Source organism: Watersipora subatra, chromosome 4, assembly GCF_963576615.1.
Source record: "Watersipora subatra chromosome 4, tzWatSuba1.1, whole genome shotgun sequence".
NCBI classification, from domain to species: domain Eukaryota; kingdom Metazoa; phylum Bryozoa; class Gymnolaemata; order Cheilostomatida; family Watersiporidae; genus Watersipora; species Watersipora subatra.
Genome location: NC_088711.1, coordinates 33,480,218 through 33,499,571, shown reverse-complemented (window position 1 = coordinate 33,499,571; position 19,354 = coordinate 33,480,218). Strand labels below are relative to the sequence as shown.

The 19,354-nt window shown below is 36.5% G+C and overlaps 2 protein-coding genes across 2 annotated transcripts; one reads left to right on the top strand and one right to left on the bottom strand.

The window, feature by feature from the left end:
* Positions 1 to 32: 32 nt before the first annotated feature.
* LOC137393444 (carbonyl reductase [NADPH] 1-like) lies at positions 33 to 12,678 on the top strand. The gene is made up of 8 exons (XM_068079997.1): positions 33 to 135; positions 7,763 to 7,847; positions 7,970 to 8,148; positions 8,273 to 8,385; positions 9,687 to 9,830; positions 10,062 to 10,206; positions 12,289 to 12,352; positions 12,467 to 12,678. The coding sequence occupies exons 1-8, from the start codon at positions 118 to 120 to the stop codon at positions 12,559 to 12,561; spliced, it is 843 nt and encodes a 280-aa protein (XP_067936098.1). The 5' UTR covers positions 33 to 117; the 3' UTR covers positions 12,562 to 12,678.
* Positions 12,679 to 15,340: 2,662 nt separating this feature from the next.
* On the bottom strand, positions 15,341 to 19,354 carry LOC137394164 (uncharacterized). The gene is made up of 3 exons (XM_068080885.1): positions 19,171 to 19,354; positions 17,581 to 17,805; positions 15,341 to 15,588 (listed from the first exon to the last, which is right to left on the bottom strand). The coding sequence occupies exons 1-3, from the start codon at positions 19,352 to 19,354 to the stop codon at positions 15,341 to 15,343; spliced, it is 657 nt and encodes a 218-aa protein (XP_067936986.1).

Below are 19,354 nucleotides of genomic sequence, written 5' to 3'. Positions count from 1 at the left end.
ATGTTTGTACAAGTAACATTGCAAGAGGGGTCAGGGACGTATCTCGTTGCCGATTTGCAAAACTAACAGCCGAACCACACCCATTCGTCAGTCATCCCACAAAATACATTGCTCGTCATGTCCAAAATCGCACTGGTTAGTACAGTTTTAAAGCAGACTTTTGGATATAGCATAGATCACTCGTTGTTTTTGAGATGTATCGATTTAGATAATGTCAATTATGAGATTTATACAAACTGCTGAGTACCACCTAGTGATGAGGATGCGTTCATGGTGATTGCCTTCCCTTTTTATTTCTACTCTGTTATGTGTTATACAGATATCATTACGCTACTTATTATACCACTACCTAAAAGTTATATTTTGTGTAGCTATCCACTATTATCCTGCAACAATTATGCAGGACATTTACGACTTTCTTTATGATATAACCAATCATACTACTTTGTTCAGGCAACTTTTTTCTGTTGTAATCAAATGCATTGCTTTGTTTTGTAAATTATAAATAGCTAGGCACTTTTTTATTTCACACTTAAACTCATGTGAAGAACAGAATACATCTGTGAAACATTAACTCTTCAGCATGGTTTCTTCATCTGGTCAACAAGCTTATTATCAAATTGTTAGCTTACGGAACAGCAGCCTAGAATTCAGCACTAACATCGGTGAATAATTAGTTGCTAGCATAAAACTCAACACCATGATAAGAGTTAGGTATTGTCACGTAACTAGCACCAGCATCTTCCGATCAATATCAGCAAAAGGTTTGATTATGTGATATAATCTAACACCGTCTTAAAACAGCACCAGCATAAACCTGCCTTGTGTGGCTATCTGCGTTCTTTTTTCATGAATTGAGCCTAAGCTCATTTTGCTTCACATGAATCCAGAATTGACTAATCAATTTGTTTCTTGACCGAGAGAGTTACCCCTCCCTGACATTAGGATTGTCAAAAGCGCACAGTCGCTTACTGTGCTAAATAAATAAGTCGGCATTTTGTTAGTTTACTACGTTGCTAGCAGTGGTAAAGTTTCAATTGTAAAGAACAGCAACAAGCATCGACAATGCCTCGAAGAACAAAACACACGCCCACATCATGGCCACCAATAAAGCTGAATCACAAAATAGAAAAGAGCCAATAACTCTACACATTTGTGATCAGAGCTGATAAACTTGAAGCCAGCTAATTGGATGAATTAGCTGGCCTAATTCATCCAATGTTCCAGGATATAGTGGAAGACAACCAATGGAACAGCGGAGAGACATTACTACATTTGAGAGCTAGTCTGAAAGGACCAGCTTCTGACATACAAGGAAGACAAACCCTTGTTGAGGTGTTCAATGGCTTAAAGGGTGTTATAGACTGACAATTCACCAGGCAAGACGCCAGTTGAATGCAATGAGATTGAGAAGTAAACAAAACCCACATGACTTTAGGGTGGATATTACCAAACTGGCTGATACAGGTTACCTCAAACAGGATGCTTGCTCCCAAATAGAAACAGCAGTGGAGAAATTTTCTAATGGGCTCAACCACATCAGAATAAAGTAGCGAATGTTAGCTAACCGATTTAGAACTATGAAAAAAGCCATAGTCATTACTGAGGAGTTTCTACAGCTAGAAACCAAGCTTTACATCAACCATGTTGAACCTTGGAAAAAGAGATGACTCTTCTAGCACCTGTCTTCCACGCCATTGAACAATCAGCACTGCCTCAGCAGCCGTATTGGATAGAGATCTTCATAAAAATAGGATTATTCTCATCACGGATTAGCCACAGATTGACTAGCCAAACCAACTAAACTAGCAGTACCCCGTAGAATTGGACTGCGTCACCACTCGCAAAATGGCACCCCACCAGAAAAACAGCAAGTTGGCCGAAAGTTTACGAAAAATGGCTACTTTCCAGCTCAGTAACAGGTTCTGCTTGGTATGGATCGAAATGAACCTCTGGAATCAAAACAACCACCTAGGAAACTTGACCTACTTTTTCCTATGTCTACTCAATCAGATCTACATCATGAAGCTGAATCAAAGAGTTGTCTATAAATCTCTGGTAAACTTGAAGGTTGAAAATCTGTTTACTATCTACTAGACACTGGAGCTGGCGACTAAAAGCAACTTAAACAAACTTCTTACTTACATCTGAGACCATTTAGAACCAAGAAAGTAACAGCTTTCATGCCTGATAGCAGTAGCATCCTACTTTATGAACTGATTACCCCATAATATAGACTACGCAGTGTTTCAGCAGAAATCTTTTTCTGCACTGCTAACATCACAAAATATATCATTATTGGAATAGCATTCTTTGCCAACAACTGAAGCCAGCTTTTGCTAGATAACGATATCTTAAGGATGGATGAATACTTCTTCACCTGTACTCGACAAGCACGGAGAAGCAGTCAGCTCCAAAATACAGATAACAACACCTATTTGTATGCCAACTAACTCATAATAGCAGCTTAAATCACAAAGCCATCACAAAGAGAGCTGGAAGATGGAAGTTGTCAAACACTACAATGATGACCATGACCTGGGACTGAGAGTTGCTTTCACACTCATGCAAGTTTTTGAAACAAGAACATTATAGGGAGATGCATCAGCTCTAACTCAACCCTAATTGACATTCATCCAGGCAATAATGTTGAATTCTATTTGCATCGAAAAAGACGTGATCATCACTGATCCTGCATTCAATGATCAAACCACTAAAATTCTCAAAATCTAACACCAGCTGGCAGTCAGTCATAGGTTCCCCCACAAGTGCAAAATCTAATCAGAAAACCAATTAACAAATATGCAGCTGCTGACCAGCAACAGATGATCACTTAGCGCAAAGGAAGATAACATAGGAGTAACAGAGCTAGTATGACATAGGGTTTCTACCCTACCAGGCACTCAGCTCATCAAGAAGGCACCTAGAAGGCTAAGCACGCAGAAAGCTCAAAAGTTGAATGATGAGTACATAGATTATTGCGATGAAAACTGCTTGAACCAGCTGACATCTCCCAAAGCTAATCCATGGTCCTTTTAAAAAATGAAACTTCTGAACATTATGCATTGATTTTGGGAAGTTGAACTTAGTAACACGAAAGGATATGTACCCCTTACTAAGAATTGGCGGCAGTCTGGATGCACTGTCTGGCAGCACCCATTTCTCTAGCGTTCGATTACTGACAACTGAAAATGAGTGAGGATGCAAGCGACAAAGCAGATATTATGGCCAAGAGCAGATTGTTGCCCCCAAAACATCTACTGTTTGGATTAACATCAGCATCAGCCACATTGAGTCACTCAGAGAAAATGCTACATGGCTTAACATGGAACGCACTACTCCTATACCTTGATGATGTAGTAATCTTTAGCAAGAACTTCGACTCTCACTTGAAAATATTAACCAGTGTACTACAGCGCTTCAAACAGGCAAATTTGAAGCTCAATTTGAAACTTCTATAGCAAGAAATCAAGTATCTGGGCATATAGTCAGCAAGGAAGGGGTACAAACCGATTCAGAGAATATGAAAGCTGAGGACCTTCATGAGATTTGTCATCTACTACAAAAGCTTTGATCTAGGCTATGCCATAAAACCATCTCAGACTCATGGCAAGGCAGGTACAATTTCAATGGAAGACCAAAAAAGAACAGCTTTTTAACAATCGAAGGAGTTCCTACTCAACTCACCAGTACTGGCTTAAACATATCTAAGTAAGCAGTATTTACTTGACACTGATGCCTGCCTAGATGGAGCTGACGCAGTACCTTTCCAAGTCTGAAATCCGGAAGAGAGGTCTATTGCTTATTATCCCATAATACTCAGCAGCTGCAAAAGAAGTTACTGCACTACCAGGAGAAAACTGTTGGGAATTGTCTTAGAAGCTAAACACTTCAGATCTACCTGTATGGTCAAGAATCTGTCGTAACGATTTTTCATACACAATTACAGGGGTTATACAGAGAAAACAGTCAGTTCACCAACTAGTTAGATGGCTAAAAATTCTAGCAAAGTTAAAATATACCTACAACACCATATGGCAACCATCACAGCAATGATGACGACCTCACCAAAAATATATCAGCTGTAAGCATTGCAAATACATTGAAGAGAGAGAGAAGGGAGAAGTAAGGAAAGTAAGGAAAATTGTGTGGAGTTACAACTCTAATCATCAAGGAGGAGACAATTCTACTAACCCAACAAATCAACTTGACTAGCCTCCCTACACCAAGAGATAGCTGAACTACAGATATATCTTGGAAGCAGTACTGTTGTGATCATCAAAGCATTAAAAACGTATCATAGAGCAACAATTGATCCAGCCAGTCTTGAGATAAAGAAGCTAATTGCTCAGCTGCACTTATGCAAACTGGAAGATGGAATTTTGAAAATCATGTTAGCAGCTAACAACAGAGCTATAAGGGTAATTATCTGCCCATACAACATGAGAAATTTAGCTACAGAACAAGCACACACAGCATTATTCTAAGATCAATAAAACTCACCAATGTCTGAAACGCAACTGGCAGTGGACTGGTAAAAGTGATGTAAGATAACTGATACAGGCTTATAAAATATGCCAGGCTTTGAAAAACAGCAACCACAAATCAGGAGATCAGCAACAATGATTGTTTGCTGGCAGTTTTAAACTTTATATCTAGAGGCATCAAGATGATTCTGGCCATCTCAGGTCACTGCATGATATGGAAGGACGCCATGCCCATCACTGATGGAACCACAAAAATGATAGTTGATACGATAGACCTGCGAGTATTTTCCTATATTGGGTTACCAGAGAGAATTCACAGCGACATGGTGTTGAGCAACATGGAGTTGCCAAGAGCAGAACCACTAGCTACAATTCACAAGGCAATGGAGTAGTGGAAAGAGGTAACAATGACCTTGGAAATGCTCTGCAATCACCGTTAAATACAAGAACAGAGGCCGGACCAGTGCCAGTTTACAGCTTCCAGCTACAGTTAGAGGAATAAAAATGGCAGAAACGGAAAATAAATTAGAAAGACTTGAAACCCTGTTAACTGTTAGACTCTACTAATGACACTGCCAATCGTGCTCGGAAACATGGATTACAATTCTCTACCGGATTACATTGTTTATTCTTATTCATTGTTCATTCACTCTTTTGTCAGGTGCTATTATTCTAGTTTCTTATTTGCTCAGCTACTTATTGTAATCATTTACTTTTTACTGCTCATCAGATTATATTATAACAAGAATCTCATAGCCTTAAAAATATCATTTTTTCTCTTGCTGCACTTGGGAGAAAAGACGATGCATAGGGTTATCTCTGTTACATACACAAGTACCCTGACAATTTAGTTTACCGTTAAAGATCATCAGGTGTGTCAATAAAGCACAGAGAATAAGCAGGTGCATATTAGAGGTGATCGGTTGGTGCGAGTACTAGAGTTTCGGTATACTAAGCTGAATGTCACGAGTGGTAGTCTCGTCGGAAGTTATTTTTTATCTTTTAAGCATCGACTCTTTTGACTTATCTTCAGATTAATCATCAAGTTTGGTACCAAGTTGATAAATTGCTTAACACCAGCATAAGACTTAACACCAGCAAAAGACTTAACGCCAGCATAAGACTTAACACCAGCATAAGACTTAACACCAGCATAAAACTTAACACCAGCATAAGACTTAACACCATCATAAGACTTAACACCAGCATAAGACTTAACACCAGCATAAGACTTAACACTAGCATAAGACTTAACACCAGCATAAGACTTAACACCAGCATAAGACTTAACACCAGCATAAGACTTAACACTAGCATAAGCGTTTAATTGTTGTCTCATAACCAACGCCGGCATCAGATCAACAACAGCATAGGGTTTGATTATCGGATATAATGCCAGCATAAAATCAGCACAAGGGTAAGCCTGCCCTGTGTGGCTATCTGCTCACTTTTCTTCATGAACTGAGATATAATTAATGCGTCATGCAAACCCAGAATATACATGTACGAGTCGATTTGCTCTTTGGTTGAGAGGGTTATTCTCTCCCAGGTGTTAAGATTATTGAGAGCAGGCAATTGCTAATTATGAAAAATAACTTCAGATCAGCATTTCTTTAGTTTACTTCACCAAAATGCCTCGATGTTCTACCTTAGAAGTGCTTGCGTTTGGCTGTAGATAATCGACACAGAAAAAAGAAAGTTATAAATCATAACTAAAATTGATTTTCAACAATAAATTGTTATTTATTATATATGCTATACTAGTCGAATGCTCGAAGTTGCGCGGGTAATGAAGCCATTACCCGAAGAAGTTGAATAACTTACCTAGTAAGCTCACCTTTACTAAAACAATGACCATGGTGTTTGCAAACAGCTTAATAATCATTAGGCTCAATAATCATCACCATAATCTACTTTACGCTTAATTGTCAACAATGCTAGTTAATGACCTCAGGAGCTTCAAGGGGATTATGTTAACTGATATAATGAATGTACTAACAGTCATAGACAGCTTGGTTATCTTAGTGTAGTGGATGAGAGTGCTGGTTGGTCGTCAGAGAGGTTATGAGATCAAATCATCTGTGATATTGATTTTTCATTCTTAGATTTTAATCGCTATAACTAGACAGATGACAAATATTGAAACTTATATATACAGATATACCAATTGCTATAACTAGACAGATGACAAATATTGAAACTTATATATACAGTTATACCAATCGCTATAAGTAGACAGATGCCGTTTATATAGTAGATATAACTAGACAGATGAAAAATATTGAAACTTATATATACAGATATAACTAGACAGATGACAAATATTGAAACTTATATATACAGATATAACTAGACAGATGACAAATATTGAAACATATATATATACAGATATAACTAGACAGATGGCAAATATTGAAACTTATACAGATATGCCAATTTTTTGGAATAAAAATATTTTACATATAGTTATACATTATCGCTACAACGTAGCAGTATATTAGTGATAACATCATAACAGTATATTAGCAATGGTTTCATGTCTAGGTCACGCAATGCTTTAGGGTTTCCCCTTCATGTATTATTGCACGATAAATTTAAGTTGAAAAGCTCTATATCCCCTGACATTCTTCTAACACATTTTCTTCTTTTTCGTTCTAGCAAGATTGCTATCCCCTTTTTCAATTATGGTTCATACATGTAAATCATGCAATAACGATACCAATCACTGTGTCAGTGATTGGTATATTGTTATTGCATCATTTACATGTATGTGTCAGTGATAGGTGTTGTTACCAATCACTGTGTCAGTGGTAGGCATTGTTGTCAATTTAACCACGACCATGTGCTCACACTAATAAATACAATTGCTGTACTAACTATAACAAACTATCAACCAGTTAAACTAAAAACTATAATTGTTCTACAATGTACATAAATTATAGCCTGCTGTTAGTTTATTTAAAAATGATCAGATGTTTTTGGTCTTATAAGATTGTTTAAAAAAAAAAATTAAGATACTAGGTTTTCTCTCTGTTACGGAAGAAGCTTTTAAAATGAATATTATTATTTGTTTTCAAATTATTTATTTGGATAGCGAGTGCCATGTTTCTGGTTTCATCATAATGACTTCTATGAACTTTATGCGTTTATTTCCAATGTAAGGACCAAGTTCTAGAAACTTGGTGCTAGCTTCCATCTTTGTTTTACGCTAGCCTAAACCTGTGCAGGGCATGCTATAAAGATATACATATGTAAAATATTGGTTGAAATTTCAGGTGACCGGAGCGAACCAAGGCATAGGATTTGGAGTGGTGAGGAGACTCTGCAAGGAGCATCCCACATGGACCGTTTATGGAACTTGTAGGTTTTGCTTCATTATTATCTATGATGCTAAATCTGTCTAGATGTTACATTCTCTATGCTGTTATAATAGGAACGTTTCATAAGAAAACATGGCATTAAACTGTTGATCGGTTTATTAGCGCGGAGTGCTGCAAACGGTGAGGAGGCACGAAAAAAACTCGAAGCTGAAGGACTGACAGCCAAGTACCTTGAAGCTGATCTCACTAAAGCAGACACAATTGTGGCTATGAAAGAGAAACTTTTAAAAGAACATGGTGGAATTGACATTCTTGTTAACAATGCTGGCATAGCATTTAAGGTAATTTATATATATATATACATCGTAGCATGCTTTGGTCATTCATTCATTTCTTCATATGTAATATCTTCTGCTGACTATAATGTAGTCCTAAATGGCAGAACTTATGGACCTTGTGATTTAGAATACTGCCACTGATCCATACGCTGTTCAAGCTGAAGTCACTCTGCAGACAAATGTATTTGGGACTCATACTGTTTGTGAACAACTTTTTCCTATCCTCAGAGATGGTGCCAGGTCAGTTCTTGCTATTTTTACAGCTATCTGAGACATATCAGTGTCTCCTAAATGAACCAACTCAGTATCTAATCTTCTATTATATTAGCCAACTCAGTATCTATTATTCTACTATATTAGCCAACTCAGTATCTAATATTCTACTATATTAGCCAACTCAGTATCTAATATTCTATTATATTAGTCAACTCGGTATCTAATATTCTATTATATTAGTCAACTCAGTATCTAATATTCTATTATATTAGTCATATCAGTATCGAATATTCTATTATATTAGTCAACTCAGTATCTAAATATTCTATTATATTAGCCAACTCAGTATCTAATATTCTATTATATTAGTCATCTCAGTATCGAATATTCTATTATATTAGTCAACTCAGTATCTAAATATTCTACTATATTAGCCAACTTAGTATCTAGTATTCTATTATATTAGTCAACTCAGTATCCAATATTCTATTATATTAGTCAACTCAGTATCTAAATATTCTACTATATTAGCCAAATTAGTATCTAATATTCTATTATATTAGTCAACTCAGTATCTAATATTCTATTATATTAGTCAACTCAGTATCTAAATATTCTACTATATTAGCGTACTCAGTATCTAATATTCTATTATATTAGCCAACTCAGTATCTAATATTATATTAGCCAACTCGGTATCTAATATTCTACTATGTTAGCCAATTCAATACCTAATATTATATGATCCAACTCAATATCTGATCTGTTTTTGTAGTGTTGTGATTGCTGCTTCAAAGCTGTCATTGAATACACTGATTATATTGTTATTAAACACACTGAATACAATATCATTGAATACACTGTTATTGAATACACTGTCATTGAATACACTGTCATTGAATACACTGTCATTGAATACACTGTCATTGAATACACTGTCATTGAATACACTGTTATTGAATACACTGTCATTGAATACACTGTTATTGAATACACTGTCATTGAATACACTGTCATTGAATACACTGTCATTGAATACACTGTTATTGAATACACTGTCATTGAATACACTGTTATTGAATACACTGTCATTGAATACACTGTCATTGAATACACTGTCATTTAATACACTGTCATTGAATACACTGTCATTAAATACGCTGTCATTGAAAATACTGCCACTGAATATACTGAAGTTTTTGGCATTACTGCTTTAAACAATGTCTATTTGGAATCGATTATATCGCAAGTTGTAAACTTAAACAAAAGCCTTGTTTATTACTATAAAGGAAAGTTGCAGGCTGATTTGGTAAGCGTGATTTTAGAGTGGTCATTCTCAGTAGCATGATTGCACCCATGGCCCTGCATAAGACCAAAAAGATTTGTCCGTCACGCTATGAAGCCTACATAAAGAATGATCCACCCATGACGCTAGAGACGGTACTAAATTTGATGAGAGAGTTTGTGTCGTGAGTAATACTATTATGTTGTGCTCTACAAATTATTTGAGTGTTGTGCGCTGGTGTTTATACTATAAGTCCAGATGTGCTTTGTTAAAAAAACTGTTTAATGGGGTTCCCAGCTGCAGAGCTTATAGAGTTACTTTCTAGTGTTTCGTTGCGAAACTTCATATGAAGAAATTTGTTAATATTGCAACTATCCTGAAGTGACAATGCGGATTATTTTGCTGTTTCTATTAGGTCAGTGAAAGCAGGAGATCACGCGCAGAAAGGTTGGCCCGACAATTCAGCTTACGGCACATCTAAGCTGGCTAATACTGTGATGGCCCGAGCTTATCAACAACAGTTTAGTTCTACGCCAGAGAGAGACATAGTTGTTAATGCTGTGAGTGGAATCATCCGGAATAATTTCATGGTTGTCTGGTTGTATGAAGTGTTGTTTTCATGTTTGTCTGGTTGTATGAAGTGTTGTTTTCATGGTTATATGGTTGTATGAAGTGATGTTTTCATAGTTGTTGGTTCGAGGGCATGTCTAGCTATGATTGCTTTTGCGCTCTGGTCATTCATTACAGCACTCTTATGAGTCATGTAACTTCAGGCGGTTTACTTTGTTTAGGATTTGACCTTCTGTGAAACATGCATTTTGGTCAAAAAACGATTTGCGTAGCTCTAAATAATTGATGCACCAATTTGAGCGGTGTCACTCGACAGTACAGATCTCACTACAAGTGTATATCAGCGAAGATTCGAAGCAGCTCCTAAAGACAGTAGTAACAAGCTATGTTTTTATGTTTATTGTTTTGTGTAAGATGTTTGGATTTGGACAATAGTTTGTCCAATATGTAAGATGACTCCAATAGTATGTCCAATATGTAAGATGACTCCAATAGTATGTCCAATATGTAAGATGACTCCAATAGTATGTCAAATATGTAAGATGACTCCAATAGTAAGTTCAATATGTAAGATGACTCCAATAGTAAGTTCAATATGTAAGATGACTCCAATAGTATGTCCAATATGTAAGATGACTCCAATAGTATGTCCAATATTTAAGATGACTCCAATAGTAAGTTCAATATGTAAGATGACTCCAATAGTATGTCCAATATGTAAGATGACTCCAATAGTTTGTCCAATATGTAAGATGACTCCAATAGTATGTCCAATATGTAAGATGACTCCAATAGTATGTCCAATATGTAAGATGACTCCAATAGTAAGTTCAATATGTAAGATGACTCCAATAGTATGTCCAATATGTAAGATGACTCCAATAGTAAGTTCAATATGTAAGATGACTCCAATAGTATGTCCAATATGTAAGATGACTTCAATAGTATGCCCAATATGTAAGATGACTCCAATAGTATGTCCAATATGTAAGATGACTCCAATAGTTTGTCCAATATGTAAGATGACTCCAATAGTATGTCCAATATGTAAGATGACTCCAATAGTATGTCCAATATGTAAGATGACTCCAATAGTAAGTTCAATATGTAAGATGACTCCAATAGTATGTCCAATATGTAAGATGACTCCAATAGTTTGTCCAATATGTAAGATGACTCCAATAGTATGTCCAATATGTAAGATGACTCCAATAGTATGTCCAATATGTAAGATGACTCCAATAGTAAGTTCAATATGTAAGATGACTCCAATAGTATGTCCAATATGTAAGATGACTCCAATAGTAAGTTCAATATGTAAGATGACTCCAATAGTATGTCCAATATGTAAGATGACTTCAATAGTTTGTCCAATATGTAAGATGACTCCAATAGTATGTTCAATATGTAAGATGACTCCAATAGTATGTCCAATATGTAAGATGACTCCAATAGTATGTCCAATATTTTTTTGTTTTCGAATCATCAAGCTATATAAGAGTGAGTTTACCAGGTGAGCATTCAAAGCATTTTGAAGGCAAAGCCAAAGTGAAAATGCCGGGCATTTAAAGCATTTTGAAGGCAAAACCAAAGTGAAACTGCCGGGCATTGAAAGCAGTTTGAAGGCGAAACCAAAGTGAAACTGCCGGGCATTTAAAGCATTTGAAGGCAAAACCAAAGTGAAACTGCCGGCATCAGAAGCTTTGGTGGGGAGTAGCTGAAGTAACTGATGAATTTTGGTTCTCCCAGGCTCGACTGCGGTTTGAACTTGATTGGATACAATGCAAACTTAACACGCAACCATAATAGAGTCCGACCTCGGTTTGCGACCACAGTTTTTTGAGTTTAGTCCTAAACTTTGCAGCTGTTTCTTCCAAACTTTATTTAGTTCTTTAGCTGGGATATGCCTGCTTTGGAAGTTTTTGTTTGCTGAGTGTTTGTCATGCTACTAGAATGTGACCAATTTTATAAACAAGCTATTTGTTTTAACACTCGTACAACTATTGGTTGTTGCAGTCGTTGGTTTGAGAAGGTGTCTTTATTATACCGTATTATACATGTGTGCTTTGTAGGCTGACCCAGGCTATGTGAACACTAGCATGTCCAGCCACAAAGGTCCTCTTACAATTGATGAAGGTGAACTTTCTTTTCTATCGCTTTAACTATCAGATTATTTTTGGCTCATCTCCATTAATGATATGTGAAGATAGTTGGGATGTTATTTTGATATGTTATTTTGATTTATAACAGGAGCTGATACACCTTACTATCTCGCTGTTCTCCCTCCAAACACACCCATCAAAGGACAGCATGTTGCTAAGAGAAAAGTTGTGGAATGGAAGTAATTGAAGGCTGGGTACAAGCTGGTCATTCAGCCTTTGAGCTTGTAGATGACTGAGTATAACTCATGGTCTTTTTTCTTCTATTCCCCCATCAAGTCATGCCTCAAGTCTGCAATACACGGCTCTGTCATTTAGCTTCTCACAATAAATTTGATTCTGTTTGGCCGTTCTTGTCTTGTCATTCAGTTTAAATTGTCATCGCTTTATTATTCGCATGAAGTCTAGATTGGGTGAAGACATCTCCACAGATGAATATGGCGCTTAACAAACCAATCATGATATAATACGTTTACATGATGAAATGAGGCTTTATAGTACTAGCATGGATGTCGAAATTTTTTATCAAAGAGCGTCTGCTATTAAGTCAGAAAAGTCAGAAAAGTGGATGAGTCGTAACAAAAGTATGCATTAGAAGTGTGGTGTATGTTATCTCTGATGAAGTGGATGAGTCATAACAAAGGTACCCATTAGAAGTGTGGTGTATGTTATCTCTGATGAAGTGGATGTGTCATAACAAAGGTACCCATTGGAATGGTGGTGTATGTTATCTCTGATGAAGTGGATGAGTCGTAACAAAGGTACCCATTAGAAGTGTCGTGTATGTTATCTCTGATGAAGTGGGTGTGTCATAACAAAGGTACCCATTGGAATGGTGGTGTATGTTATCTCTGATGAAGTGGATGAGTCGTAACAAAGGTACCCATTATAAGTGTGGTGTATGTTATCTCTGATGAAGTGGATATGTCATAACAAAGGTACCCATTGGAATGGTGGTGTATGTTATCTCTAATGAAGTGGATGAGCCATAGCAAAGATTAGAAGTGTGGTGTATGTTATCTCTGATGAAGTGGATGAGTCATAACAAAGGTACCCATGAGAAGTGTGGTGTATGTTAGCTCTGATGAAGTGGATGAGTCATAACAAAGGTACCCATTAGAAGTGTAGTGTATGTTAGCTCTGATGAAGTGGATGAATCATAACAAAGGTACCCATTAGAAGTGTAGTGTATGTTTTCTCTAATGAAGTAAATTTGGTAAGTGGACTAGCATTCTTGTGAGAGATTTAGTTGAGATTTGTAATTGTACCATCAGAGGACTCAAGCTAAAATTACAATGATGGAAGGTTCTATTTGGTTTAAAGCAATAATTGCAGATAGCTGTGACTGAGCTTGAGTGGCATGAATGATGTGCTGGATTGCATTATTAGACCCCTCTGTCTGGTTTGATGGTGGCTGCAGTCTTGCACCATTAGAGCTGCCTGCCTACTCTGGCATCTCTGCTGCCTTGCATTACTATTCCTTTTTATGTGGAGCAAAGTAGATCTGATTGCATTAAGGTGTGGTCTTCTCCTTTGGAATTTGCTTTTATTGCCTTGATAATGGGTTATAAGTAGTATAGCTACTTATAACTGACATACTGGTCACACTCAGCATCGGTCTGTATGTGGAACAAAACTCTTAAAACAGATAAAGTTGTGTTCCACATCTGTCTGTATGTGATACAAACTCCATTTGTCTGCACACATTTGTCTACATGTGTGGATGTACGTACGTATGTTTGTATGTACATATAAATGTATGTATGCGTGTACATACGTGGGTTTGTACGTATGCATGTTCGTATGTATGTATGTACAAGCGTGTATATGTACATATGCATGTACATATGTATGTACGTATGTATGTACATACGTATGTATGTACATAGGAATGTACATATGTATGTCCATATGTATGGTTGTATGTATGTATGCTTGCATGTATGTATGGATGCATGTACATATGTATGTACGTTTGTTTGTATATATGTACGTATGTACGTATATATGTATGTAGGATGCAAGTATCTGAAGGTGTATGGGCACATGATGGAAGGCTCTCTCATCAACTGGATCATGTCTCTCAAGTAACTAGTAGCTTCTAATCAATGTATCAATTATTTCTGTGCTAAACCATTCTACTAAACATATCTTGATGTGTGAGAACTAAAATTTGGAATTATTTCCTCTATAAGAAAGTATCAATGATTTCACGCAGTTGCAATGAGTTTATACTCATACCTAAGGCTTCATATCTATAGTTTACTATTCCTGTTAGGTATCTTTTTTATTTTGCCAGTTTGTAGCCCAAACTCTGCAATGTTACTGCGTTTTTGCAAGGTGCATGTTATCATGACTCCAAACAGTCAGAATCTATTTATTGGAGCTGCGCAATATATAGACTCTGTCTCAACTATTTGTTGCAACTAGTAATAAGAAAGCGTCAGTTGTACAAAGTGATGAAGCATTTTACATATAAGTACATGTATATGCCATGGGTTATCTTTAGACTATCCAATTATTTAAAGTTTGAAAGTTTCACGAAGGCAATTTTATTTATGCATAGCTACACAACAAATACTAAAAAACTGATTGCGCAAAAACAATATCAATCATACAAAGTGTCTTCTAAGAAATTGATACATCCATGGAAACAGGTGGGTGCAGGCGGCTGCTTCATAAAATTTCTGTTTTACCATTTGCAAAAGAAAAACGAAGCACTTCAAGTACATCAGCAAATTTATGCTAGGCCTTGTTGAGTTACATTTGCTGACAGCTTATATTTACTACATACAACTGTTTTTTCTAACCATGTGGAAGTTTTATTCACATAAACTACTACGGTGAAGACCATGTACCAATTTTGGTCGGGCTGTGTACAAGTTGTAGATTCTAATTGTAAAAATTTATGTTGTAGCAACAATATGAATAAATGATAGTAAATTTGTAAAGTTGAAATAACGTGTTATAGCCGTTTGAAGCCATGTACTTCCAACTCATAGATGTTGAGAATTTCTGTATCATTTATTTGGATTTGGACAAACCGAGCTCTCATTGGTCGAAGACAAGTGACAGTCAGGTAGGCTTGCTCCACTTTTCCATCATGCTGACCACAGAGTGAATCAGGATTGACATGGTAGAGTATGTCATCTTCCCAAATCGCTGCTGTTATGATCAGATCCCGTAATCTAGCTACTATGCCCGGCCATGGTGCTGAAAGTACATTTGTTAGTTATGAGTGTTCCTTATGTGGTTTAAACGCAGGGCTCTTGCAGCACTAGTTGATCTTTTACATGCTTAAACATGTGTGTATAAAACCAGAATGTTGAATGTTTTCTTAGTGCAAGCGAATATACAGGTTGTCTGCTGCTGAATGTTGCACATGAAAGACTGAAGAGTATAAGAGTGTGTTTGCCTCTGTAAGTTAGGAGCAGCTGAAGGTAAACCATTAGCTTGAAACATCCGCTTGTTCAATTGGTATAGTATAGTCGGTATAGTATAGTGGGTATAGTATAGTCGGTATAGTATAGTCGGTATAGTATAGTCGGTATAGTATAGTCGGTATAGTATAGTCGGTATAGTATAGTCGGTATAGTATAGTCGGTATAGTATAGTCGGTATAGTATAGTCGGTATAGTATAGTCGGTATAGTATAGTCGGTATAGTATAGTCGGTATAGTATAGTCGGTATAGTATAGTCGGTATAGTATAGTCGGTATAGTATAGTCGGTATAGTATAGTCGGTATAGTATAGTCGGTATAGTATAGTCGGGATAGTTTTGTGATATTTACTATAGATATTAAAGCCGTGTTAGTCCAAAGCCATGTTGGGATGTTGAGAAAAAAGTTGAATCTCACAGGATTTGAACCCCAATATTCAGCTTACCAGCAGGCGAGCTATCATCTGCTCTATGCGACTGCCTAGCTGTATATTGGAATAATTGTACAAATGCTTATTACGCATCACAATTTCTCACGATGCACTTGACTGCAAGGATACTAGTCTATATATATATATATATATATCTCAGTGTTTGTTGGATTGTCATAGTTTATAAATTATAGTTTATAGATTTCCAGTTATAACGATGGAATACGTACAAAAACACGCTTTGCACTGGAATTGAACTCAAAAGTATCAGCTTTGCAAACCGACGTTCTAACCAATACGCCACAGATATGATGGAATAATTGTGGACACACTTATTACACCGGCCAGTCTTCAATGGCAATTAGTCAAAATACGCACACTTCAGGATTCACCTAACAGGCTTGAACTACTAGAACAAAATACGTGCCCAGACTTCCCCAACATGCTATAAATACATGCTTATATTGCATAAAACATGTAACAAAAATATACAAACACTTTCATTTATAAGTTTGAATGGTAAATGTATATTTTGATTGAAAATTAAAAAAAATTTTGACAAACCTTTTTTATTATCTGTGCAACGCTAGACATTCCAACTAGCATCTTGATACATATACAACTTCTCACTACAGCAGCCCACAGCATCGCACAGCACTCTTGCAACAACAAAAATTTTGCTACAAAACAACAAGAACCTATACATTCAAATTTTAAGATATATTTTACCAAAAAAGTTGTATTTAACATTCTATGAAAAGCTCTTGGATGACCTATAATTCTTGTGCCAAGGGTATGGCATCGCTGATGTAGGCATTCTTTGTAACTCTGTTTTGACCAATAGTCTCATAAAACAATACTTAAAATAAACCTATATACAATACCTCTATTTAAACTTTTAACTACATTATAAACTATATAAGTTCAGAAAAAGAATGCAGCTCTATGCGTGGGTCGAACAGCCAGGTGCACCAGCTTGAGGGCAACTAGAAAGTTTTTGAGCTATAGAAGTACTACAAACAGACAATAATGACTAAGTTTTTTATGCAAATGTGATTTCATGGTTAACCACTTTCTTACATCACAAATATAATCTTTTCTATAATAAGATCCATGTTTGTCAGGGAAAAGGTTGCATGGTGCAGGATTTGAACTCTAGGCTGGTTAAACAGCAGACTAGCCAGACTAATTGTACATACACGTACAGCTCGGACGTACACTCGACTGCTCAGGGTGCTAGCACACTCGACTGCCCAGGGTGCTAGCACACTCGACTGCCCAGGGTGCTAGCACACTCGACGGCTCAGGGTACAAGCATTAATAATAAGACTTACCGTGGACGCGATTCAGTATCCTTACAGCCCAGATACAGTGAACTTTCTGCAGATTAACTCTTAGCCAAGGCTTTGACTCACGAAGGCTATTGGCTAAAGAGAAAATTTCATTGTCAGCAGGAGGTTCATAAATCCCATCCACAGCGAAAGCACCGCCGTGAAATGTTGCTTCCGCCTGAGATCCACTGTCATCAAGATAAACTGATGACATGGAAACATTCTTTCCTAAAATGAAAAAAGTGCTCACCTTAAATCTTTCACTATACCACAAGTTGCATTGGCTGTTTTTTTAAACTCTGCGCGACTCTCTGTGCGCTTTGTAACAGAAATACAAGCATGACTTTGTACAGAAGATTTGTTATGTTAGATTGTTAAGTTTATTGATAATCTATGTATTGCTGAGAATAGGACTGCAGTCCATGTTCAGTGTACAGCAATGATTGCCTGAGAAAAACATTAGATGCTATGTGAGGCAAGCAGTTGAAAATGGACTAAGTGAATCAGAGCTTAAAAACTTTTGTAAGGTTATAATATATAATATATAATAAGCCATATATTATATGGCTGAAGTCAACAGATATTCAAACAGCCATGTAAGCAATGAAAATGGGCAAAATCTTGGCTATCTTGTCATTTAACATTACGCAATAAATTTGAAAGTGCATTCGGTAAATTAAAACTTATTCATTAATTGTTATATATATATTATGACATATATCATGTGACATATGTCAATGATTTCCTCAGCCTCAAGCTACAAATTAGATTTTTCAGACTTTTTCTGGTTTATGCCAAACTAGCCAATCATGTAAGAGCTTTCCGTGTGCCTTGTCAACTTTTTAGTGAGTTTCGTAAAGATAAAGGCAAGCTTTTGTAATGCCAATGTATTTCCTGAATCTAAAAAGACGCTTCACAATCGAAATATAATTTTAACACTCATGTTTGAATTCAATAACAATAATCATATACTAATAGGAAACCATTTAAAAGAATTATACTTTTTGGTTAATTCATGGTACTTCACAGCTTTTTGCTCAGAGCAGCACTATGTCTGTTCTTCTAGTCAATGCAGAGAATGAGTTTGATACTATTTCATTGTATTTTGTAGTACTTCTACTGTTTATCTAATTGCGTTCATTTTGATTATATTTTAAATAAGGCTAGTTTTGATTCCATCGTTCTATGTTTATTAAAGATTACCTCTTGCTAGTAGATGATCAGCTATCATTACGTAAGCCTGAGAACCACCATTTATGTTCTATGTTTATTAAAGATTACCTCTTGCTAGTAGATGATCAGCTATTATTACGTAAGCCTGAGAACCACCATTTATGTTCTATGTTTATTAAAGATTACCTCTTGCTAGTAGATGATCAGCTATCATTACGTAAGCCTGAGAACCACCACTTATGTTCTATGTTTATTAAAGATTACCTCTTGCTAGTAGATGATCAGCTATCATTACGTAAGCCTGAGAACCACCATCTATGTTCTATGTTTATTAAAGATTACCTCTTGCTAGTAGATGATCAGCTATCATTACGTAAGCCTGAGAACCACCATCTATGTTCTATGTTTATTAAAGATTACCTCTTGCTAGTAGATGATCGGCTATCATTACGTAAGCCTGAGAACCACCATCCGGTATTGAAGCTTCTTCTTCAGGGTTGAAACAGCCAAACAAACTACAAGAGCTCTGAGAATTGTTGTGGAGAAAACCAACACAGCCATCGTCTGCGAGGCAGGTTTCAGCACATCTGAACTCTGGCTTCAT

What these genes read in the sequence shown, in the direction of transcription:
- LOC137393444 (XM_068079997.1), top strand. An exon ending in TTGATGAGAGAGTTTGTGTC is followed by an intron (nt 9,831 to 10,061) that starts GTGAGTAATACT and finishes TGTTTCTATTAG; the next exon opens with GTCAGTGAAAGCAGGAGATC. An exon ending in TCCTCTTACAATTGATGAAG is followed by an intron (nt 12,353 to 12,466) that starts GTGAACTTTCTT and finishes GATTTATAACAG; the next exon opens with GAGCTGATACACCTTACTAT.
- LOC137394164 (XM_068080885.1), bottom strand. Translation starts at nt 19,354, where the DNA reads ATGAAGCCAGAGTTCAGATGTGCTGAAACCTGCCTCGCAGACGATGGC. An exon ending in CGATCATCTACTAGCAAGAG is followed by an intron (nt 17,806 to 19,170) that starts GTAATCTTTAAT and finishes TTTTCATTTTAG; the next exon opens with GAAAGAATGTTTCCATGTCA. An exon ending in GATACTGAATCGCGTCCACG is followed by an intron (nt 15,589 to 17,580) that starts GTAAGTCTTATT and finishes ATGTACTTTCAG; the next exon opens with CACCATGGCCGGGCATAGTA.